This window comes from Miscanthus floridulus, chromosome 19 (assembly GCF_019320115.1).
Source record: "Miscanthus floridulus cultivar M001 chromosome 19, ASM1932011v1, whole genome shotgun sequence".
NCBI lineage: Eukaryota > Viridiplantae > Streptophyta > Magnoliopsida > Poales > Poaceae > Miscanthus > Miscanthus floridulus.
This window is the reverse complement of record NC_089598.1, coordinates 37,385,945-37,407,150: the sequence shown is the minus strand read 5'-3', so window position 1 is coordinate 37,407,150 and position 21,206 is coordinate 37,385,945. Positions and strand designations below refer to the sequence as shown.

At 44.9% G+C, this 21,206-nt stretch overlaps 2 protein-coding genes across 2 annotated transcripts; one reads left to right on the top strand and one right to left on the bottom strand.

The window, feature by feature from the left end:
* Nucleotides 1–8,063: 8,063 nt before the first annotated feature.
* On the bottom strand, nt 8,064–12,949 carry LOC136529089 (pentatricopeptide repeat-containing protein At3g61520, mitochondrial-like). The gene is given in 4 exon segments (XM_066522148.1): nt 8,064–9,173; nt 9,721–9,843; nt 10,791–12,356; nt 12,359–12,949. Coding segments are annotated over 2 exon segments (1,779 nt in total). The 5' UTR covers nt 12,867–12,949; the 3' UTR covers nt 8,064–9,173; nt 9,721–9,843; nt 10,791–11,085.
* A 4,975-nt stretch (nt 12,950–17,924) lies between these two features.
* LOC136529090 (tuliposide A-converting enzyme b3, amyloplastic-like) lies at nt 17,925–19,224 on the top strand. Its single transcript, XM_066522149.1, has one exon. The coding sequence runs from the start codon at nt 18,033–18,035 to the stop codon at nt 19,008–19,010; it is 978 nt and encodes a 325-aa protein (XP_066378246.1). The 5' UTR covers nt 17,925–18,032; the 3' UTR covers nt 19,011–19,224.
* The last annotated feature ends 1,982 nt before the right edge of the window (nt 19,225–21,206 follow it).

Below are 21,206 nucleotides of genomic sequence, written 5' to 3'. Positions count from 1 at the left end.
GAGGGAGAGGAGAAGAGGAGGAGAGGAGATGGGTTGTTGCTACTGTTGTGGGTCGAGGAGGGGAAATGAGCCCAGTGCTCATTTCTCATTTCTATTTCCTTTTTCTTTTTCCATATTTCCTATACTAGGTTTGAATGCATTTTAAATTCAAATTTGAATATGAATGCATGCAAGGTGTACCACCATATGTTCAACAAGCAAGCAAACACTCAAGCACACAATTCTACACATGTAATTTTATTTCTATGTTGGCCTATCTATATTACTACCTAGGTTAATTAATCATATATGTTGGTTCCTAAGCAAAGTTTTAAAAAGTTCAAATTTTTAGTGTTTTTTAAACTAGGTCAAAATTCAGGGTGTTACGGCTTAGCTGCTTGCTAAGGTGGGTGTGGGCCAGGAGGAAAACGAACTCGTTAGTGAGGTAGCTATAGGAGGAGAAAACGATAGGGAGAATGTGGGAGGGGATGGCGTTGGGACAAATATGGTGAATGAGCTCAATGCCATCGACGAATGCCAAGAGGTTGAGTAGGAGACAAGAGATAATGGGTTGCTCGCGGGAGGTGGGGTAGACTAGAAAGGGAGATGGGAGAGGGAGACTGAGGAGAGAGGATGCAGGGTAAAAGGAAACAAAAAAATGAATGTATACCCAGTTACAAATGGGCCTATGTGAAGCATGGGTAACTAGACCAATATGGTGGGGTATGATGATAAAATAGCGTTATAAACTATTTGTGGTGGTCATTGGAAAGGTATTAGATACTGTAAGGGGTATAATACTAGGTTTTATAGTTCAATGGATTGTGTAGTCAACCCTTGATATTTTAGAGGGTTGTGTAGACTTTTTCTCCTATTGTTTGATGACTTATAACCATGTTATCATTCACGTAATATACCGCGTCAGCAAAACTGCCTTCAAAACCACCCTACATAATTTTAATACTTTAAGGGGTAAAAATATATGGTTTTCTAATTAAGGGTGAGGGTGAAGTAGGCGAACACCAATAGTTGAGGAGATTAAATAGACATTTTCCTAACTAATACTATGCTAATACTAGAGCAAAATGTGTTCCTAGAATACCCAAATGGATGATGAAATCCATTACCTTGTGCCCTAAGCCCTAGGGCCTTGGCATTGCGCCGTCTAGCTATTGATCTCCTCCCCTTTCGGCCGTTGTGCCCCTCCCTTAGGCTATTGGCAGGCTATCCGGCCTAGCCTGGCACGATTAAATCCTACCTTGTGCCTTGTTGGGCCAGGAGCTAAACCCATGGGTTGGCACAACATTGCCCGATTCGTTTCCCATGTCATTCTAGGCCCATCATAATTGGGCTGTGCCTAAGCAGACCCAGGCCGGATCGTCCGTTTTTTCATCTATACATTTAAGTACTTTCAAGTGTTCAATGATGACCCAAAAAATATTTTAATAGATAGTCCTTGGCAAAGTTACACATAGAAGTTAAATAAGTAAGCCTTGGCAAAGTTATACTAGCAAACCACAAATATGCCCATATATGTTACACAATTGCTTGTTATGCGGTAATCTACATGATTTGCGGCTTAGATGATGTGTCATCTATTCTAACATATTTGGGAATTAGACTCTATATCGTTGCTAGAGTTGCTATGTTATAACTCGTATACAAGTTTAAAATGATTAAAATATGCAAATTTGTAGTTGACAGCTTTTTCATTTGAATTCATCTATGGATGGAAAATTACGTTTGAATTTCTTACATTAGAAATTCAAAAAATTTAAATGACCTCAGATGGAGGAAATAACCAAAACAAAAATTGTAGATCTCAAAAATTTATGCAAATTTGTAGTTGACAACTTTTTCATTTGAATTCAGCTATGCATGGAAAATTATGTTTGAAACTCATTTTTCAAACAACCTCGGATGAATAAACAACCAAAACCAAAGTTGTAGATCTTGAAAAGTTATAAAACTTTATAGTTGACAATTTTTTCATTTAAATTCATTTAGAGTCAAATAGTGTTAAAATTCCACCGGAGCAAATAGTGTTTTAAAACTAGAGGGCATAGCGACTGTTGGTCTACACTAGCCGCCTCCACTGCTCAATAAATTTCAGTTATTATATCAAAGAATTATATGCATAGCATAACTTTTTACAAAATAGAGTGTTTACAATAATACTTTCAATATTTATGCCATACTATTTCGGTCAAAATGCTTAAAATTATATAAAGTAATATTTACCTAAATTATTGTTATGGGCATTAATATACTTTGAAATGGATTGTCGATATATCAGTTATTAAAGAAATAACTTTTTTATCACTAAAACATATAAATATATTATTTTATTTATACTCATGTATGCATGTATACTTGATCTGGGTGATGTTATAACATATATGTTTACTTTAATTTAGTTTTTTATATATTAAATAGTGGTAAGAGTGGCTACTTTAGAAACATATATAGGCGTAATTAGTTGTTATTTATATTTTCTTTCATAGGTGATGTTGGTAATTTAAATGTACACTTGAGGGTATTTGTTACTTCATTTTTAATAATGGCATAAATATGCAATTTAAATTCAAATTAAAGGGTTATTTAGATTATCTATCATAATGGTGAGGCATGTAATTTAGATCCAATTCTATATTATGTTTCATAATGGATGAGGTGGATAATTTAGATGTAGATTTAGGGATTAGTTTATGTTCAATGGCATAATGGGTAATTTTTTGAAAAATAGAATTGGTGCAATGGATATTGTTATGATCGGTGATTAGAGTCTATTGAACTAGAAGCATACCCCGCGCGTTGCTACTGGAATTGTGAATTAGGGATTGCATGGTATGATGACGTGTTCAACAAAATGCTTACGTGTCTTGCTAACGTGGACATTACAGTTGCATGTCCTAGTGAATTTTAATTGTATGTGATAGTGCATTGCCTAGTTGGATAGCTTGCATGTTGAGATAAATAGCTAGTGGAGTTTTGCTTAGTGGATTTTAATAGTATATGATAGTGCATTGTCTAGTTGGACAGCTTGCATGTTGAGATAAATAGCTAGTAGGATTTTGCTTTATAAGAGTATAAGATAAGATAAGATTGATAATTTCTGATCTTTCTGATTTTCTTGAATAACAAGATTCTTCTTTTTTTGTGCATCTTTTGGAGATTAATGTAGAGGGTCCATTGAAAGCCTATATTGATAATAAGATATTTGTGTAACAAAGTGGTTTACCATGTAAGATGTTACTAAGAAAGAGAGCCATCAAAGAAACATTCCTAACCGCAAGAGATATTTGCAGGTAGAAGGATACAGCTTGTACATTGACCTGTTCAAAAAAAAAGGCTTGTATGTTGATGGTTTATAACCTTTCTCTGATATTAAGGGCATGTAAAATTGTGTTCGCTCCATAGTTTCAAGAAAGCATGTTTTTGCTATGTTTTATGCATGTATCTTCATGTCTAAATTGCTAACCCTCACTAGCAGATTTCTCTATGGCCACATCACGTAGGGCCAGCTTCGATCTCTCCCCCTCCGTCAATGCAATAATGCCTCTCTGCCTCTTTTCCTTCCCAATAGTGTAACTACCTCTACTGATTCTCCTCCCAATCATGTCAAATTTTCTCTACTTCTACGGCCCACAATCTTGCTACAAATGCATCTAAAGACACACACTAAGGCAAACTGCTTGAGCCGTTGCCACCATCACATTTTAATCAAGCAAATAAACATACATTCACAAACTTTTACACAAGTGTTGCATGATTGCATCATGAAACCATCGAGGATCCGAGCAAGGATCTCTTTTAGAATTTTCATTGTTACCAAGGAGGACTATTATATTGAATTGGTGTTTCTCCAATGCAAGATTGAAATTTTGTGGTTATGTTTGACACCCATATATGTGTGTTAGATTTACATTTATGTTGTCAAGATGACTTATTAATTTTTGTAGTACTTTTTTAATCCCTTCTACCCTTATTGTGGGTCTCTCTCACACACACACTCGCGCGCGCACACACTCACTATTGCGTAAAAGATGTTTTATGGTTAAAAACATTTTTTATTGGTAGTTCTTGAAACTGATACTATGCGACTGATTGTGAAGATGCAGACTTTGTAGACCGAGCTGCAACCGCACCTAGAAATGCAAAGCTAATTACCCCCCTCCAAATGAATTTATAAGGGCGGCTTGTTTATATGAACCGTCTTCAGATATATTTAAATTTCCTCTGCGTCGTATTTGTATTTTCCATTCTCGTGCCAATTTTTACGTATATATTTACCATAATCGTGGTCCACTATTTACCATTTTGAATTCACTATACAGTATACGCAATGGTTATAAAAGTGCTACATGCATTACTAATTGAAGTATTTTACCATTTTACAACGTGCCCGTCGACTTCATCAATCTCAAGATTTGCCGATCCAACTCAGTTTTTCGGAAGTGCTCGTAGGGATAGGGTGTACGTGCGTGCGTTCATATATGTGAGCTTCTGCGTTTATAACTGGGTCTCGAAAAAAAAAGGATTGCAACAAGAGGTAGTGAAAAGTTTCGCTAAATTTAATCCGTTTATCCAGTAAAATATTTCCATGCATGTTATTCATCAACAAAAAAATTTGCACACTTATTTCCTATAATAGTATTCAAACTATCTTATACAATGTTGCTGTACAAATTGCCACGCACCGTGCGCACACACCATGCGTACGTGGTCAAATCAAAAGTTACAAAGAAAAACCAATCAATCAACAAATTAAATCCAACCATCGATACGACGGGAAAACGCCTTGATGTCTGGACGAACATCGAGCGAGCGCAAACCGCATGCATGAGAACCAGAGCGAGGGCGCTCTTTGGCCGTGGATCTCTGGACGACGTGACCCTCCACGCACCGCGCTCGGCACAAGACCAGAGTACACGCCGTCGTCGTCGGTCAGTCACCAGTCACCACCCACCATAAATCCTATGGCGGCGGGCAGGCGTTGTTGGGGCTGTTGGTCTCGCACGACGGCCCCGCTCCTAGCTGCTGCAGGTACAGCCGCCGGAGCGTCTCGACGATGAAGACGCCGCCGTTCGGCAGCGGCCCGTCCCCGGTGGCCGCCCAGCCGCCGTCGCCGCTCAAGGACCGCGCCTCCGCGCCGAGCACGGCCAAGAACAGCAGCACCGCCATGATCACCACCGATAGAACGAGTCCTCCCCTCCTCCTCATGACCATTGCCATGGCCGAACTATTTGTTCCTTCTCTCCCCCCTGATGATCTTCCGGCTGGCTCCTTCTTGTTTGCGAGCAAGTACTAAAGCCCCGGTCGTATCAGAAAGAACTTGCGTAGTGCAAGCAAAGTAGGTAGCCACGGAACGGGTCCCGGCGTATATATAAGGGAGGGTGGTGCAGAGCTGGGCGAAGAGGCATTGCGATCTCGGGCGGGCGGAAGTTGCATGGCGGTTCCGTGCGGTGACTTGGTTGCCAGCGCAGCGCGTTTATCAGAAAAGTCGCCGCGCGCGCGCGCCACGGACGGCGCCGATCGTTTCATTTGCACCGGCGCCACGCCATGCATTTTGTCCCGTGCCTGCCCGCCCTGTATGTTAGAAGTAGAAGCGGAATTAATGGCGGCAATTCCTCGTCGCTGTCAGTGGGGCCGGCCGCACGTACGGCGGTGACGAAATGAGCCGCTCGCCGGCGAGGAGGTCAAACGTCGGAGCCTGCCGTGTTGACCCATGCGTGCAGGTGACAGGGCAATGACTTTGGAGCATGCGGATGGCAGCACCTGGCGCCGGCTTGATAAGTCAAGCGGAGCGATTAGTTGGACCAACACCGTCCTGGCAGCAAGGCTACCTCTACTTGGGCCACCATTGTTCTTGTTCAACAGGGAGAAGCAAGTGGTGTGTTTTCTGCTCTTAAAGTATTTTTGTTTAGACAGGAGGGAGGAAGTGGTTAGAGTTTGACCGGGTGATGGCCTTGTGAGACAAGGCAAAGGCAGGTTCGGCCGTTTGGAGGGGGTCTAGTTTGACTCGACCGAGAATTAACGGACGTCCTTGGTCAGCGGATCGGTTTTGTCATGGATCATGTGCGCGCGGCAGCGGGCACTTCCGTACAAATTTGGTCCTCTTCGTCGTTCGCACATCACACGGTCGTCGGGGGCTTGGAATTCTCGCCTCGTTGCTTGCATTGCATGAAGATCGAGCATTCGAGCATGCACGCTCGTCCTTGGTCTGGTCAGAGTTTTCACCTTGGGATCATGGGATGATTCTCCAATCCAAGTCAAATTTCAGTATCGCCATTTCCAAGAAAGCGCTATAGAGGTTGGCCAGAAGATGCTACCAGCTTCGTCTTGTCGTTAACACTTTAACATGGTTCGGTCAGCGGCTGGCTTGTTTCAAATAAACTTGCCTTGTTAATCTGCCATCATCGCAGAGTTGTCAGAGTTTCAGTGCTGCACGGTATCTATCTCACTATCAGAAACTGCTAGCAGCCTGTTCGCTCGCTCGTAAACGATCGTAAATTTCTAGTCGGGAACAGTGTTTTTCTCTCACACCAAACCAGCCAGCAGTAAATAATCCACGATACGATACGGCCTCCCGAACAGGCTGTAGATCACATCCGGCAGGCACCCTGCTTATATATACCGAATTTTTTTATTTTTCAACCTTTTTTTAAAAAATATTCACAAATAGACCCCAGGTGGTTTGATTACCCTGACCTCGGCGCCATGGCTTTTGGCGTCGAGGAAACACGTCTCGGCGCAATGGCGCCGAGGTCTTGGCGAGGCGTCGGATGTGGCGGTGACCTGGCACCGACGTGGACAAGGGCTCGGCGCCATAGACCTTGGCGCTGAGCTGTTACCCTATAGATCTTGGCGTTTGAAATGAAAGACGAAACAAGTATAATTGTTCCGAGAAACATGCAACAATGTCATTGCGGTTCAGGTGGTTAGGACGCGCGCGACTTAACTCAAAGGCTTGGGTTCAAACCCTAACGCTGAATCTTTTTTTGCTACATTTTTATAAACAATAGAACTAAAAAAATTATTTCGAGGAATGATTCCATTGTGGTCCAGTTGATTTGGACACACGGGTCTCAACCCATAGACCTAGGCTCGAACCCAAGCAGCAAATATTTTTTGTTAAATTTTTTTTATAAGCAATTACAACAAGAAATATTATTCATTTATTATTAGCGTCCTAGGTTTCACCGCACACTGTATATTATTGTTCCATTGTTCTGTATATTTAATTTATTTTTTATTTGATTTTGAAACATTACGTGCCTTGATCAAGTTGAGTGGCGTGTTTATATATATCTTGTTGAGCCAAAGGGCGCCTAGCTCAATCGGTTAAGTGGCCCAGCGGCACTCCTCAGGTCCTGAGTTCGACTCCTCGTGGGAGCGAATTTCAGGCTGAGGTTAAAAAAACCCCTCGTCCGTCCCTATAACCAAAGCACTGGGGGGCACCGGCCCAATTCTCACTTGGACGACGGAAAGCCACCGTGTAAGGGTGGGGGCAGGGGTTCGGGGGTTTTCTTGGCCGGGTAAGAATGTCCTTCTTCTTATTTGTAATGTTGCGGGACAGTCTTAACCCCCGATCGAGTTTTTTTTATATATCTTGTTGCTTAGTCGTCCTTTTACTTACATGCATATGGCTTTTATCATCATATATAAGTTGAAGACTTTCGAGACAAAGAGTAAATAAATAAAAGAATTTATTTTACATTAAGTAAGTGTAATTTTCTTTGCCTCCCTATTTTACATGAAATTCTCGCCTCGTTGCTTGCATTGCATGGCGATCGAGCATGCACGCTCGTCCTTGGTCTGGCTTTTCACCTTGGGATCATGGGATGTTTCTCCAATCCAAGTCAAATTTCAGTATCGCCATTTCCAAGAAAGCGCTCTAGAGGAGTAGAGGTTGGCCAGAAGATGCTACCAGCTTCGTCTTGTCGTTAACACTTTAACATGGTTCGATCAGCGGCTGGCTTGTTTCAAATAAACTTGCCTTGTTAATCTGCCATCATCGCAAAGTTGTCAGAGTTTCAATGCTGCACGGTATCTATCTGACTATCAGAAACTGCTAGATCACATCCGGCAGGCACCCTGCTTATATATACAAGTAAAAGAGTAGAACATGGTATTGGCAAATCATGTAACGTTTTGCCACGAGATTTGGCTAATCAAGCAACAAGAGACGGGGGAGATCCTGACGACTTGCACAACTCTCGGTCCTACTGCCTACGTGCTGTGCCGTGAATTTCGTCGTCCCGTGCGGCACGGCTTTGGCCCGGCGACGGAGACGTGAAGCTCTTGGTCGCAGCAAGGCAGGCAGGCAGGCCGGCGGGCGAAATTCTACGATCCCGGCCTCATGTGGCAGTGACTTGTACGGCTCTCCGTCTTGCTCCTTCACCCGTGACCGTGATGCGGTATGGGTTCCTTTCATCAGAACTATACCAAACTGGTCCCAAGCACATCGTTCCGAGAAAATGCCCAGGTAGACCGTAGAAATCTGGGGATTCTGGCTTCAGAAAAAATTACAGCTGACGGGACTCAGTTCTGGTTCCAACAAAACGGTGGTTTGATTGTCAACTTGCCACCTCCCTGCACGACAGGCAACACACAAAAGTAAGCAAAACCTCGTCACCCTCTTAAAATCTAAACCCAGCGGTTGAATACACCGTCACCACATTTGACACGGTGCTTCAGGGTATGTTCATGAGCTGAACTACAGTTGACGAGGTCTATGAAACTGAGAGTAATGAATGCACTTGGCGTTTTGTCTTTAATTTGTTGTCCTCTCCTACCTTGTCTTGTCTTTCTTAGCTAAGGCATCTCTGCCTGGCAGCACCATCCACCAATATCGATAACCACTACAGGAGCCAGGAGGCAGCCAGGCAGGAGGCGGTGAAACGAGATTTCTTTCACTGACCACAACAGCAGATCACAGAAGTTGCAAGGGACATGACACGGAAATCCTGCCGAACCTTGGGTTTCGTCTGACCTTTATGCTTATGCAGAAGTGTAGCTCGAGAATTTCCAGCAGGAGAAACAACTGGCAGGAACAAGTCCACATACATGGTTGTCATCAACTGACAAAATGTGTACCGCCTACAGCCTTGCCATGGGTTCAATCTGCATTCAATCTCTGCTCCAGTTTTCAATTGTTATTGGTGGTGCTAGAGTTTTCCTTTTTGCAGGTCCTGTAGAAGATGAGTTCACATGTTAATCCTGGGATTTGCAACATTTGAACATAATTACAGATTTTACTCACATATATAGGGAGAGCTGTGTACTACTGCATGAAGGTATGACATATGAGTTGTCACTTTTTAGGTGTGATTTGTTGTCAGAAGTGCACTCAAACTAACAGCAAGGCTATTCGGTTTGTTGACATTTGCAAGGCTAAGACTCTTTTGTGTAATTATGATGTCCACATGAGAATTTTCTTACGGTACTTCACATGTGCAGCAATTGGAAAGTAGGCAAACAAGAGAAGAAAATTGCTTATTTCAGTTTCTTAAGTGACTTTTTCGAATTTCTTGAATTAGGCCTAACACCAGTTGGAGCTTAAATTGTAACTGCTCAGAAGTTCTGAGTTCTGCTTGGAAGTCTGCACATAAGGTTTGCTAATATAGGCTAATTCAAAGATGCAGCACTATGTGATGACAAGTTTAATCCTTGTTCTATATTTGTCCATGTAATCTCAAAACTAACAAGCAGAAGGTGAATTCATATTTACTAATTTACCTTTCTGTGATAGGGCACAGGCGCAGGCACGCGCAGCACATCTCTAGGACTGCAATTGTGGAGCAACAAGTACCTCCGTTATGCCATTCTCTTCAATATGGTCACTGAAGTTTGCTGCTCAAACTGACAACAGAAATTGGCAAGCAAGGACGATGAGGCGGTTAAAAAGAACCTCATTTCTCCAAATCGACAATTACATTCCTAGATCTACCTAGCAATGGTTAGGCCCCTTTTTATCTTTCATGGCAATAGAGAACATTGTCAGGATATTTTGACTGACAATCAAAATCAGCAATACGTACAAAGCAAATGGTTTGGCATATGGAGAAGATGCCAGAAGCAATCCCAATGATGCTATTGCTAGACATAGTTAACAATCAAAATATATAAGTCAGTACATATCTCAAGCTAAGAATACTCAAATCCACATTTCAAAAGCTTTCTTGCATAATCAAATATCAGTTAAGAGAGTTGTATATGAAAGATTGTTCAAACATCAGTTCTTCTGTAAGATAACATTCACACTTTATTCTTTCAGATATGGTGAATATGCCTTTCTGAGTAACTTCAAATGAAATATGCATTTACATTCTACTAATAGATTCATCCATGCATCCTTTAAGTACAGATTTTTACAATTGTCAAGGGAGCTGTATATGAGGGATTCTATAATTGAAAAATTAAACTCAATCATACTGCATTCATATAAGAAGTTTTAGGGTGCAAAAGACTTCAAAGCATATAAACTAAAAAAATGGAATATAGCTTTGCAAGAGGACCTTTGTTCTAACCAAGGTTCATGCCAGAGGGTTCCAAACATTGACTACATATGGCTGTGCCCTTAACATTTTCTTTTCTAACAAAAAATATTCAACATTATCTGTTGAAGAACAAGGACTTCATTTGATATAGAGTGGTATCAAGAATGACTTGGTACATTGGTATCTGTTTAACTGTCATCTAATAGGGGATTGAGTTAATACTTAATAGGCTTGAATTGCAAATCCATTTTTCTACAGTCTACAACAACTATAAATCTACAAAACCAGACAAAGGAAATGAAATAGTACCTAACTTGCAAAGACCTGATTGGCAACAATAGAATAGCCTTAGATTTGCCACAATATGTGCCAAATAACCTGCTCTGAATCAATTATGCCTTACGGCCCCTAAAACTGAACGAACACTTCTACAATACAGGCTACAGTTGCTGCCAATTCTGACCAAGGAATCCATCTCATAGGGCTAGCTAGGATTTAGAAAATGGTTTCCAAATTCTTGCCTCTAAGCCAAGTCAAATTGATCTTCCAGTTATGAATTAAACACAGACATTGCAACTTTAGTTAATATGAATTCATTTCATGGTCAAACACGTAAGGCATGATTATCCTTTTGATCCCTTTGCTGCATGAAACATTTTAATCTCTCTGTTTCACCAATTTCAGGCAGCCATTCCATGAGAACATCCATAGTCACATAATCAGGAGTGCACCTCTCTTCTCTCATCCGGTCCATAAGTTCAAAAGCCGTCTCTGGCATGTTCTTATCTTGAAGACCTTTCAACAATGCATTGTAGGTTGTCACATTTGCAGGCACATTGTTTTCCCTCATTTCATCAAACAACTTGATAGCTGCATCAACTTCTCTGCTCTTGCAGAGGAAGTCAATTAGAGTATTGTATATTACAGTGTTGGGTTGAATCCTGGCCTCATCCATGGACCTGAAAACTCTTAATGCCTCATCTGTTTTCCCAGCTTTGCAATATCCATGTACCAGTGTACCGAAAGTGACCACAGTAGGCTGACAGCCATCATCAATCATATTCCCCAATAATTCATCCACAGCAGAGAAATCTCCTGCTTTGCACAAACAAGATAACAGGGTATTGTAGGTGTACACATCTGGCTGAAGACCAGCTCCTTTCATCTCCTCAAGCAACTCATAGGCCTCATGCAACCTTTTCTTCCGGCAAAATCCACCAATCAGAATGTTGTATGCCTTTGCATCCAACTTAAATCCTGCCTTCTTCATCGATGCCGCAATGGTGCAAGCATCCACCAACCTCCCTGCTTGTGTCAATCCAGATATCATGGTGAAATACATGACTGCATCTGGTGGATGCCCTTGGTCCTGCATCTCATGGAACAACTCCATGGCCATGCCCACATTGTTGCAATGGAGGAAAGCACTAACCAAAGTGCTATAGGTCACAGCATTGCCCCTGGCCTCCGGCCAAGCTGTCCTCTTCTCACGGAAGAAATCCAGTGCAGCACCAACCCTACCAACTCGGCATAAGCCACCAACAATTGTGTTCATCGTGATAACATTCGGTGCCACACCCTCTTTCTCCATTCTCTCCACAATTTGGCAAGCCATGCCAATATCCCCCACTCGGCAACACGCATCAGCCAAGCAGTTATATGTAACTGTGTTGGGCGCACACCCATGGACGTGCCTCATCCGCTCATCCACGAACACAATGGCATCCGGCAGCCTCCCAATCTTGCACAGCCCATCCACCACGGTGTTCAAGATGACAATATCCGCACAGACGTCCGAGCCTGGGCTGGACATTCGGTCGAGCACCTTGAGCGCGTCCCCGACGCGGCCTGACTTGCAGAGCCCGTTGAGAAGTATCCATAGGTGACGATATCGGGCTTGACGGAGGCCTCTCGCATGGAGGTGAACAGCTCCGTCATGCCGCGCAGGTTGCCAGCGCGGCCGAGTGCGGAAAGGAGGGAGTTGAAGGTGGAAACGTCCGGCGCCGGCGCGCCCGCTGCGAGGGAGTCGCGGAGGAAGCTTGCGGCGTCGGCTGGGGAGGAGAAGCGTGCGAGGAGCTTGGAAAGGAGCGACGCGGAGGGAGGCGGGATGCGGTGGCGGGCCGCGAGGGAGTGGAGAGTAGCGAGGGAGGCAGGCGTGAAAGCGTAGGCCGGCTCGGCGATGAGGGCGTATAGCTCGGAGGCGAGGCCGGGCGACGCGCGGAGGAGGGACAGCGTGGCGGTGGACGAGGTGTGCCCGTGGAGGAGGTTGGCGAGGATGGCGGCGGCATTTGGGGTGTTGGGGGTGGGAGAGGAGGTGGAGGAGAGGCGGCGGCGGGATCGGAGCTTGTGGACAGCTGGCGGCACGAGCCGCCGGGTCGACGACATGGTGTACGGCAGCGGCTCAGGAAGTGACTAGGCAGCTCATCGATACGGCCGGCCGTGGAGACGTGGAGACTGGAGAGGGGTCCAGAGAAAGTCTCAGCACTGTGCTCGGCGCCTCGGCGGCTGCGACCGGCGACGCGGCGAGCAAGGTGGGGGTTTACTCTCTTTTTTTCTTTTGTTTATAACAAATGGTTTATTAATTAAATTAAATCTACGTCATTATAAATATTCTCCATATGTCTCTAAATATTTATCATCACGATTTGTGATTTAATTTATAAAAAATACGTGTAACACTTGTATCTTTAAATAAATTTATTAAAAAACCATATTTAAATATCTATCAATGATATTAATTATATATCATAAACATTAATACTTTTTAATACATATTTAATCAAAGTTATTTCTCGAGAAACCAAAACAATAGATATTTAGGGTCGATGGGAGTATATAATTTAATCCGCTGCTACTATTGGTCATCGTATAGGAATGAGGCCATTATAATTTATAATGTTTGTTTGAACTGTGCTACTTTATACGTCTCCAACAATTTTGGATCCACCTATTGGCTTATGTATCCGATAGACTTATGGACTCATGGTTCAACAAATATCCCTCCATCAGCCGGCACATGTGTCATTCCGTTTCTGTCTCTCTAATCCATGTCCAATCGTTGCTCTCTTCTTACAAAGACAATTCCATAAATACCATCATAAAATATCTCAATTTTATATGAACCTCTAAAAAAATATTGTGATCTTTATGCTTTGGTTTCTATTTTTCTTCTCTTTAGTCTTTACTATCACCGGCTGTCACATTTGTTACTTAGGGTCCGTTTGACACGGCTCTGGCTCGTGAAAAAACAGCTCTGGCTCTGGCTCCTATGGAAAAGCAGTTTTTTCTAGCTCTGGCTTATTTTGTACGAAAACATTTGGCAAAACGGCTTCTCCTAGCTTTTTAGAATATATAGAAGATGTCAATTGTCCATTGTGCCCTTGCATATGTTTATTGCTTTGAGTTGGAGATATGAGTTTTATGTGTTGACGGCCACCTCTCCCACTACGACGGCGACTTGGATTGGCCACAATGGGCACTTCCTCTTCGATTCCTCTGGTGGCACCGGCCTCTGGACCGAGCCAGCCGAGCCAATCAGGCCCCAGAGCCTCTGCAGCCGCAGCCGAAGCTCTCCACCAATCCGGCCATTCTCCAGTGGCGGCGGCGGCGACGGCGACTGCAGCAAATGGTCCAGCGCCTCCGCCAGATGGTCCAATCGCCGCCCTCGCGGCCGCGGCAGCGAGAAAGGCCGTGTGGCCGCCTCGCCATCCACCCCGCCCAAGGCGTCCCCAGCCACGGCCATCGCGCCATGACCCGCGGCCTCAGGGGAGGCGGCACCGGCGGGATGAAGAGAAGGCACCTGAGGGGAGGCGGCACCAGCGGCCCGAAGGGAGGCGGCCTGAATGGAGGCGGCGCCGGCGGGTTGAGGGGAGGCGGCGCCGGCAGGATGAAGAGAAGCAGCGCCGGCCGAATGAGGGGAAGCCACGCCTCTGTGAAAACGAGCAGGTGGATCAGGATGCCCTCCGCCGGATCCATCCATTGCGCCGCCATTTCGCCCGCCTCCGGCCGTCCGCCCCAGCCGGTTCATGGCCGCAACGCCGCTGCTAGACTCGCGCGAGGACCGTGAGAGAGAGGAGCCGGATGGGTGAGAGAGAGGATGCGGATGGGTGAGAGTGAGGAACCGGTATGGAGAATTATTGAGGCAGTGGCAAACCGGTAATTTCTCTCAACTTTCTGTACGTAGACGGGGAGAAGCCGGGGGGAGCCATTATTTCTGGCTCGCGACTGAAAGGTCCTAATGGCTAGAGGGGGGTGAATAGCCTAATAAAATTTCTACAACAACACTTAACAAAGTGGTTAGACAATTATGAGGCGAAGCGAGTGTTGCGCTAGCCTACTTAAAATGCAAGCCACCTACCACAATTCTAGTTTAGATAGTGTCAATTCACATAATAGCAAAGACACTATTCTATGTTAGTGTGCTCTCAAAGACTAACTAAAGAGCCACACCAACTAAGCAAGCAAGCTCTCACAACTAGCTACACTAAAGAGCTTGTCAACTAGTTTGCGATAAAGTAAAGAGAGTGATTAGGATAGTTATACCGCCGTGTAGATGAAGTACCAATCAATCACAAAGATGAATAACAATGATGACCAATCACCTCGGAATCAATGATGAACACAATGATTTTTACCGAGGTTCACTTGCTTGCCGGCAAGCTAGTCCTCGTTGTGGCGATTCACTCACTTGGAGGTTCACGCGCTAATTGGCTTCACACGCCAAACCCTCAATAGGGTGCCGCACAACCAACACAAGATGAGGATCACACAAGCCATGAGCAATCCACTAGAGTACCTTTTGGCGCTCCGCCGGGGAAAGGTCAAGAACCCCTCACAATCACCACGATCGGAGCCGGAGACAATCACCACCTCCGCTCGACGATCCTCGCTGCTCCAAGCCGTCTAGGTGGCGGCAACCACCAAGAGTAACAAGCGAAACCCGCAGCGAAACACGATCACTAAGTGCCTCTAGATGCAATCACTCAAGCAATGCACTTGGATCACTCCCAATCTCACTATGATGATGAATCAATGATGTAGATGAGTGGGAGGGCTTTGGCTTAGCTCACAAGGTTGCTATGTCAATGAAAATGGCCAAAGAAGAAAGCCACAGCCGGCCATGGGGCTATAAATAGAGCCCCAATCAAATAGAGCCGTTATACCCCTTCACTAGGCAAAACGCGCTCTGACCGGACGCTCCGGTCATACTGACCGGACGCTCCGGTCATACTGACCGGACGCTGGCCCTCAGCGTTCGGTCGCCCGATGGACGCCACATGTCATCGCCTTCAAACACTGTTCGTCAGATTCCAACGGTTATGACGCTGACCGGACGCTCCGGTCAAAACTGACCGGATGCTGAAGCCCCAGTGTCCGGTCGTTTCCAGTAAGCTCCCCGAGGCATGTTTTTCCGACCGGACGCGTCCGGTCCACCTTGATCGGACGCAGCCAGCGTCCGGTGCTCAACCCTAGCCTACTGTGCCGTTTGACAGCTCGACCGGACGCAGCCTTTCAGCGTCCGGTCGCTGAGTGACCCAGCGTCCGGTCAGTAGACCGACGCCAGCATCATTTCGACCAACTCCATTTCAACTCTAACTTCTTCACCCTTGCTCAAATGTGCCAACCACCAAGAATTTTGCATCCGGCGCAATAGAAAATAGACATTTCATTTTTCCAAAAGCGCCGAATCCCGCCGAGCAAGCTCGGTGGGAGGAAGAGAGGGACCCAAACACATCTCAACCCTGCAAACACCTTGTGCACATGTGTTAGCATATTTTCACAAATGTTATCAAGGGTGTTAGCACTCCACTAGATCCTAAATGCATATGCAATAAGTTAGAGCATCTAGTGGCACTTTGATAACCGCATTCCGATATGAGTTTCACCCCTCTTAATAGTACGGCTATCAAACCTAAATGTGATCACACTCTCTAAGTGTCTTGATCACCAAAACAAAATAGCTCCTACAAGTTATACCTTTGCCTTGAGCTTTTTGTTTTTCTCTTTCTTCTCTTCAAGTTTAAGCCCTTGATCATCTCCATGCTATCACCATTGTCATGTTATGATCTTCATTTGCTTCTCTACTTGAAGTGTGCTACCTATCTCATGATCACTTGATGAACTAGGTTAGCACTTAGGGTTTCATCAATTTACCAAAACCAAACTAGAGCTTTCAGCGACGCCCATTTCATTTTGGCATACGGCTTTTGCCGGCTCACGCGATGAAGCCGTTTTCAATTCATGCGTTTGATACAGCTTATGCAAAAGCTGCTACAAAAGTCGGTGCGAGAGCCATGCCAAAGGAGGGCTTAGGGTCTATTTAGATCAAAAGGCTAATTGCTAGCTAACTAAAAATTAGTGCTAGTGTATCTAAGGGCCTATTTAAATTCATTAGCACTAAAATTAGTAGCTAAAATTAGAATCAGTGGGTCTAAATAGATCTGCTAATTATTAGTTGAAGGGTTGCTAACTATTAGTTCCATTAGCAGGTTTAGAGTTGTTAAAATGTGCTAATAGTTCATATATACCTTTAACTCATTATCCAACCACCTATTAGCAGGTGGATCCAAACATCCTCTTGCTAAAAATTAATAGCTATTAGAGTATATCCAAGAGTTTCCAAAATAATATCTCAATCCATAATTTTACAACTCCAACAACTCCCAACCCTACCTCTCAATCTTTTGGCACTTGAAAAAATCGACCCCGTTGCACGGATAAATATGCGCGCATATCATTGGGCCAATCTAAGGTAGAAGGATGTGGGAAAAATAATAAGTAGGCCAGAGTTCCTGATACAAATATATAGAAGAGAAAGAAAGTATAAAAATAGTTGAGGGGATTTAGAAATATTTTTTGGGATTTCTTATATAAATTACCTTCTATTTTTAGAAGCGAGATTTTAGAAAGAAAGCTAACAAATACGCTCTCAACTTTTTTAGTCACTTGAAAAACTCATCACTTTACCAAATAGAGTTATGTTATCTTATATGTAGACGTGCACTTATTTTGAAAAAAAATTAAACTCTAGAAGTGCAATTACTATGGGACGGACGTATTAGTTTATAGGAAGATATAAAGGGAACCTCTTTCCTCTTTTTTTTTTCTTCATCCTTCCGTGGCAGAATACCTCACGGGCCAACGAAGGGATGGAATTATGGGCTTTTCCTCTATCAGAGTACAAGAGTCGAAGTAGGCTGAAACATTATAAAAGAGGCCCATCGATGTCTGCACAGTATTAGGTCTGCACGGGCCCAATGGGTTGAAAGTGCTTACCTGCTACGGCACGGTAGTATACATTTGCCAATTGCCATTGTGTCCGTCAGCCTCTTGCTTTCCTCGCGGAAATTTCCTTGTCAGCAATTTCCACACGGCAATTTCTGCGCTTCCGCGGCGATGGACATGGACATCTCCACAGACCCTTTTAATATCGACTGCAACTGGCTTTGGTTGGCTCGGGGTCGCTAAGACTTCGGAGCCTTGTGCCATCCGATCTCCAGCTATCTGCCTTGTTGTTACTACTCCCCACCGCACCCGCTGCACCCTTTCGCCATGGATCCGAGCTCCGACATCATCCTCGACACTCGGTTCTTCCGCATCTACAGCGACCGGCGCATCGACCGCTTGATGGGCACCGAGACCGTGCCGGCCGGCTTTGATCCGGCCACCGGCGTCACCTCCAAAGACGTCGTTATAGACAGCGACGCCGGCCTCTACGTCCGCCTCTACCTCCCGGACATGGCAACCGGTACCGGGTCACCGCCCAACGACAACAACAAGAAGCTCCCGGTGCTAGTCTACTTCCACGGCGGCGGCTTCGTCACCCAGTCGGCAGCGTCCCCGGTCTACCAGCGCTTCCTCACCGCCCTGGCCGCGAAGGCCGGCCTGCTCATCGTCTCCGTGAACTACCGCCTCGCGCCAGAGCACCCGCTGCCGGCAGGCTACGAGGACTCCTTCCGCGCGCTCGAGTGGGCGGCCTCTGCTGGCAGCGCCGGGGACCCGGACCCTTGGCTGTCACGCCACGGCGACCTGCGCCGCATCTTCCTGGCCGGCGACAGCGCCGGCGGGAACATTGTCCACAACGTCTCTATGATGGCGGTCGCCGCGTCGTCGTCGGAGGCGCGAGCGCGGATCGAGGGCGCGGTCCTCCTGCACGCCGGGTTCGGGGGCAGGGAGCCCGTCGACGGCGAGGCGCCGGCGTCTATGGCGACGATGGAGAAGCTGTGGGCGGTCGTGTGCCTCGAGGCGACGGACGGCGTGGACGACCCGCGGGTCAATCCCCTGGCCGCCGCGGCGCCGAGCCTGCGGGACCTGCCGTGCGAGAGGGTGCTCGTGTGCGCGGCGGAGCTGGACTCCCTGCTGCCGAGGGACAGGGCATACTACGAGGCCATCAAGGCAAGCGGGTGGGGCGGCACGGTGGAGTGGTTCGAGTCCGAGGGCCAGGACCACGTCTTCTTCCTCTTCAAGCCCGTCTGCGATGAGGCCGTGGCGCTCATGGATCGACTGGCTGCGTTCTTTGCTGGGAAATGAAATTCGTCATGTGTGGATGTGACTGAGACGAATGGAACAAAAGATGATGCAGCTCATTGCTGAATCGAACAATTGAGCTCGGTCCTCGAGAGAAAAAAAAAATCAAAAGAGGAAATAATGATTGAGCTCGGATCTAAGCCTTGCACTGATCAGTTTGTGCTATCGCTTTAGTTCTTTTGTTTTTTTTTCATCTATAAATCTATGTCCATATCTATATACACGTTACCTAATACTTCATTCTGAATTTTTATTCTTTTTAGTACTATATGTATATAAAAATAGTGTATATCAAGGTGCATAATTACATATTAGAAAAGCTAAAATATATTATAATTTAGAATGGAAGTTGATCCTTCTCACTCCCACCTCTTGGATGGTCGTCTCTAATACTCTCTTCGTTGTTGTTATTTGGTCACACTACTAATAAGATTTTGAGAGACATGCTAGTTTTATTAATCGAGACGGTCATAAATTTACATGTCTCCCAAAATACCTTATGATTTTCGGAGGTAGACTTTACAAAAAAAAAAAAACCAAAGTTGCCCATCTCTCAAAATCGATTTACGGGAGCGGTCGTTTTATTTACGGAGACACCCAAAAATTGTCCATCTCTCAAAATCGATTTATGAAGAAGAGGTATGTCTCCGATAATATAGCTTATTTTCAGACCACGGTCACGCCTCCTTTCCGATTCGCGCGATGGGCTCCTTGCAGCGCAGTTGCAAAAGGGGCTCCCGGCGGCGCGGACTACAACGACAACCTCCATATCAGAGGAGGAAGCACTAGATGGCAGCGAGGCAGGGCGAGTGGATGGTGGTGCCTCGTTGATGGGCTTGATGGGCCCATCGATGGGCTCAGCGAGCTTGGTGATAGGCTTTTGTTTTTTGTTTTTAAATCTATCTTTGGAGGAGGGCACTTGATCGCCTCTGGAAATACCGATTTATAGTGATGGAAACCGAAGACGGACTCCCCGCCCTCCTCTAGAAACCTGATTCGATCGTCTGAAAATTGTTTGAGTAGTAGTGGGTCTGGCGTTTTTCATTCCAAATTGTAACTCCGTCCAGCTTTTTTATACATAACTTTACAATAAAGGAAAAAGTCTAAATAACCCACTAACATTTGGCTACTCGTCTACTTAACCCCCTCAACTGTAAAACCATATATTTAACACCTTAAACTATTGATGAAAACCAGGTATATAACCCCCTCAAGTTGTTTTGAGACTGGTTTTGCCGAGTTGGCTTGCCATTGTAGATCTATGGCCAACTTTTCAGTTTTTGTAATCATTCACCCATCCCTTTCTCTCTCTAGTCTCTGCTGCCCCATTATTAGAACTAGCCACTGCTGCCCGCGCTGCGCTGCGGGTGATGTGCTTGGTATAGGAAAATTCTTAGAAAATATGGCTCATATGTCTAATATGTTTTTTCATCGCGTTGCTACGAAAGGTTGGTCTATTTGTGACATTAAATGGGAAAATATGTGAAGAAAAGGTAACATGGCTTTTTTTCATTACAATGTTGTAAACGAACATAGAGGTTGGTTGTCCTTACATGGTGCCTATTCTAGGCCAGTAAATCAATGACATGTTAGTGGAAAGAAGTATTTGATGGAGTTGGGCTCAATCAACTAATACACTTAGATTCAAAGCACAACATTGGCTAGGATTACATTATAGGTGGAAAGAGCAAAAACTACAACACAAGTACGTCTTCTAACGCGAGGGTTTACAAAAGAGTGAATTATGATCCACTCTCCTTAGACGAAACTACAACACATTTCGTAAATCTAGAATTACACGAAAGATTACATGACATCAAACACTAAACTACACCGGGATTTTAAGTTACATGGTTAAGAGCAACCTAGTACAACCAAGGCTTACTTCAGAAGTCGGGATAGACGAGGGCAATGGAGAAACAACAAGATAATGATTATCCAAAACATGATGTATGACCAACAGATCCAGAAACAGGAGACTAAGAAGTCAAACATCGTGAACCCTAAGACCAAACTAACCAACGGTAGACTTGAACTTCTTCGAAAACCAGATCCCTTCTTCTCAGATTACACCATCACCTCTGTCAGACGAACCTAGTTCCACAATGATGATTGGATCTCGTAGCTCTACTTCGGATTCAAGAGGGATGGGGATGAAGAAGAAGAGCAAGGACCAAGGGCATCTTATAGTGGCGAACA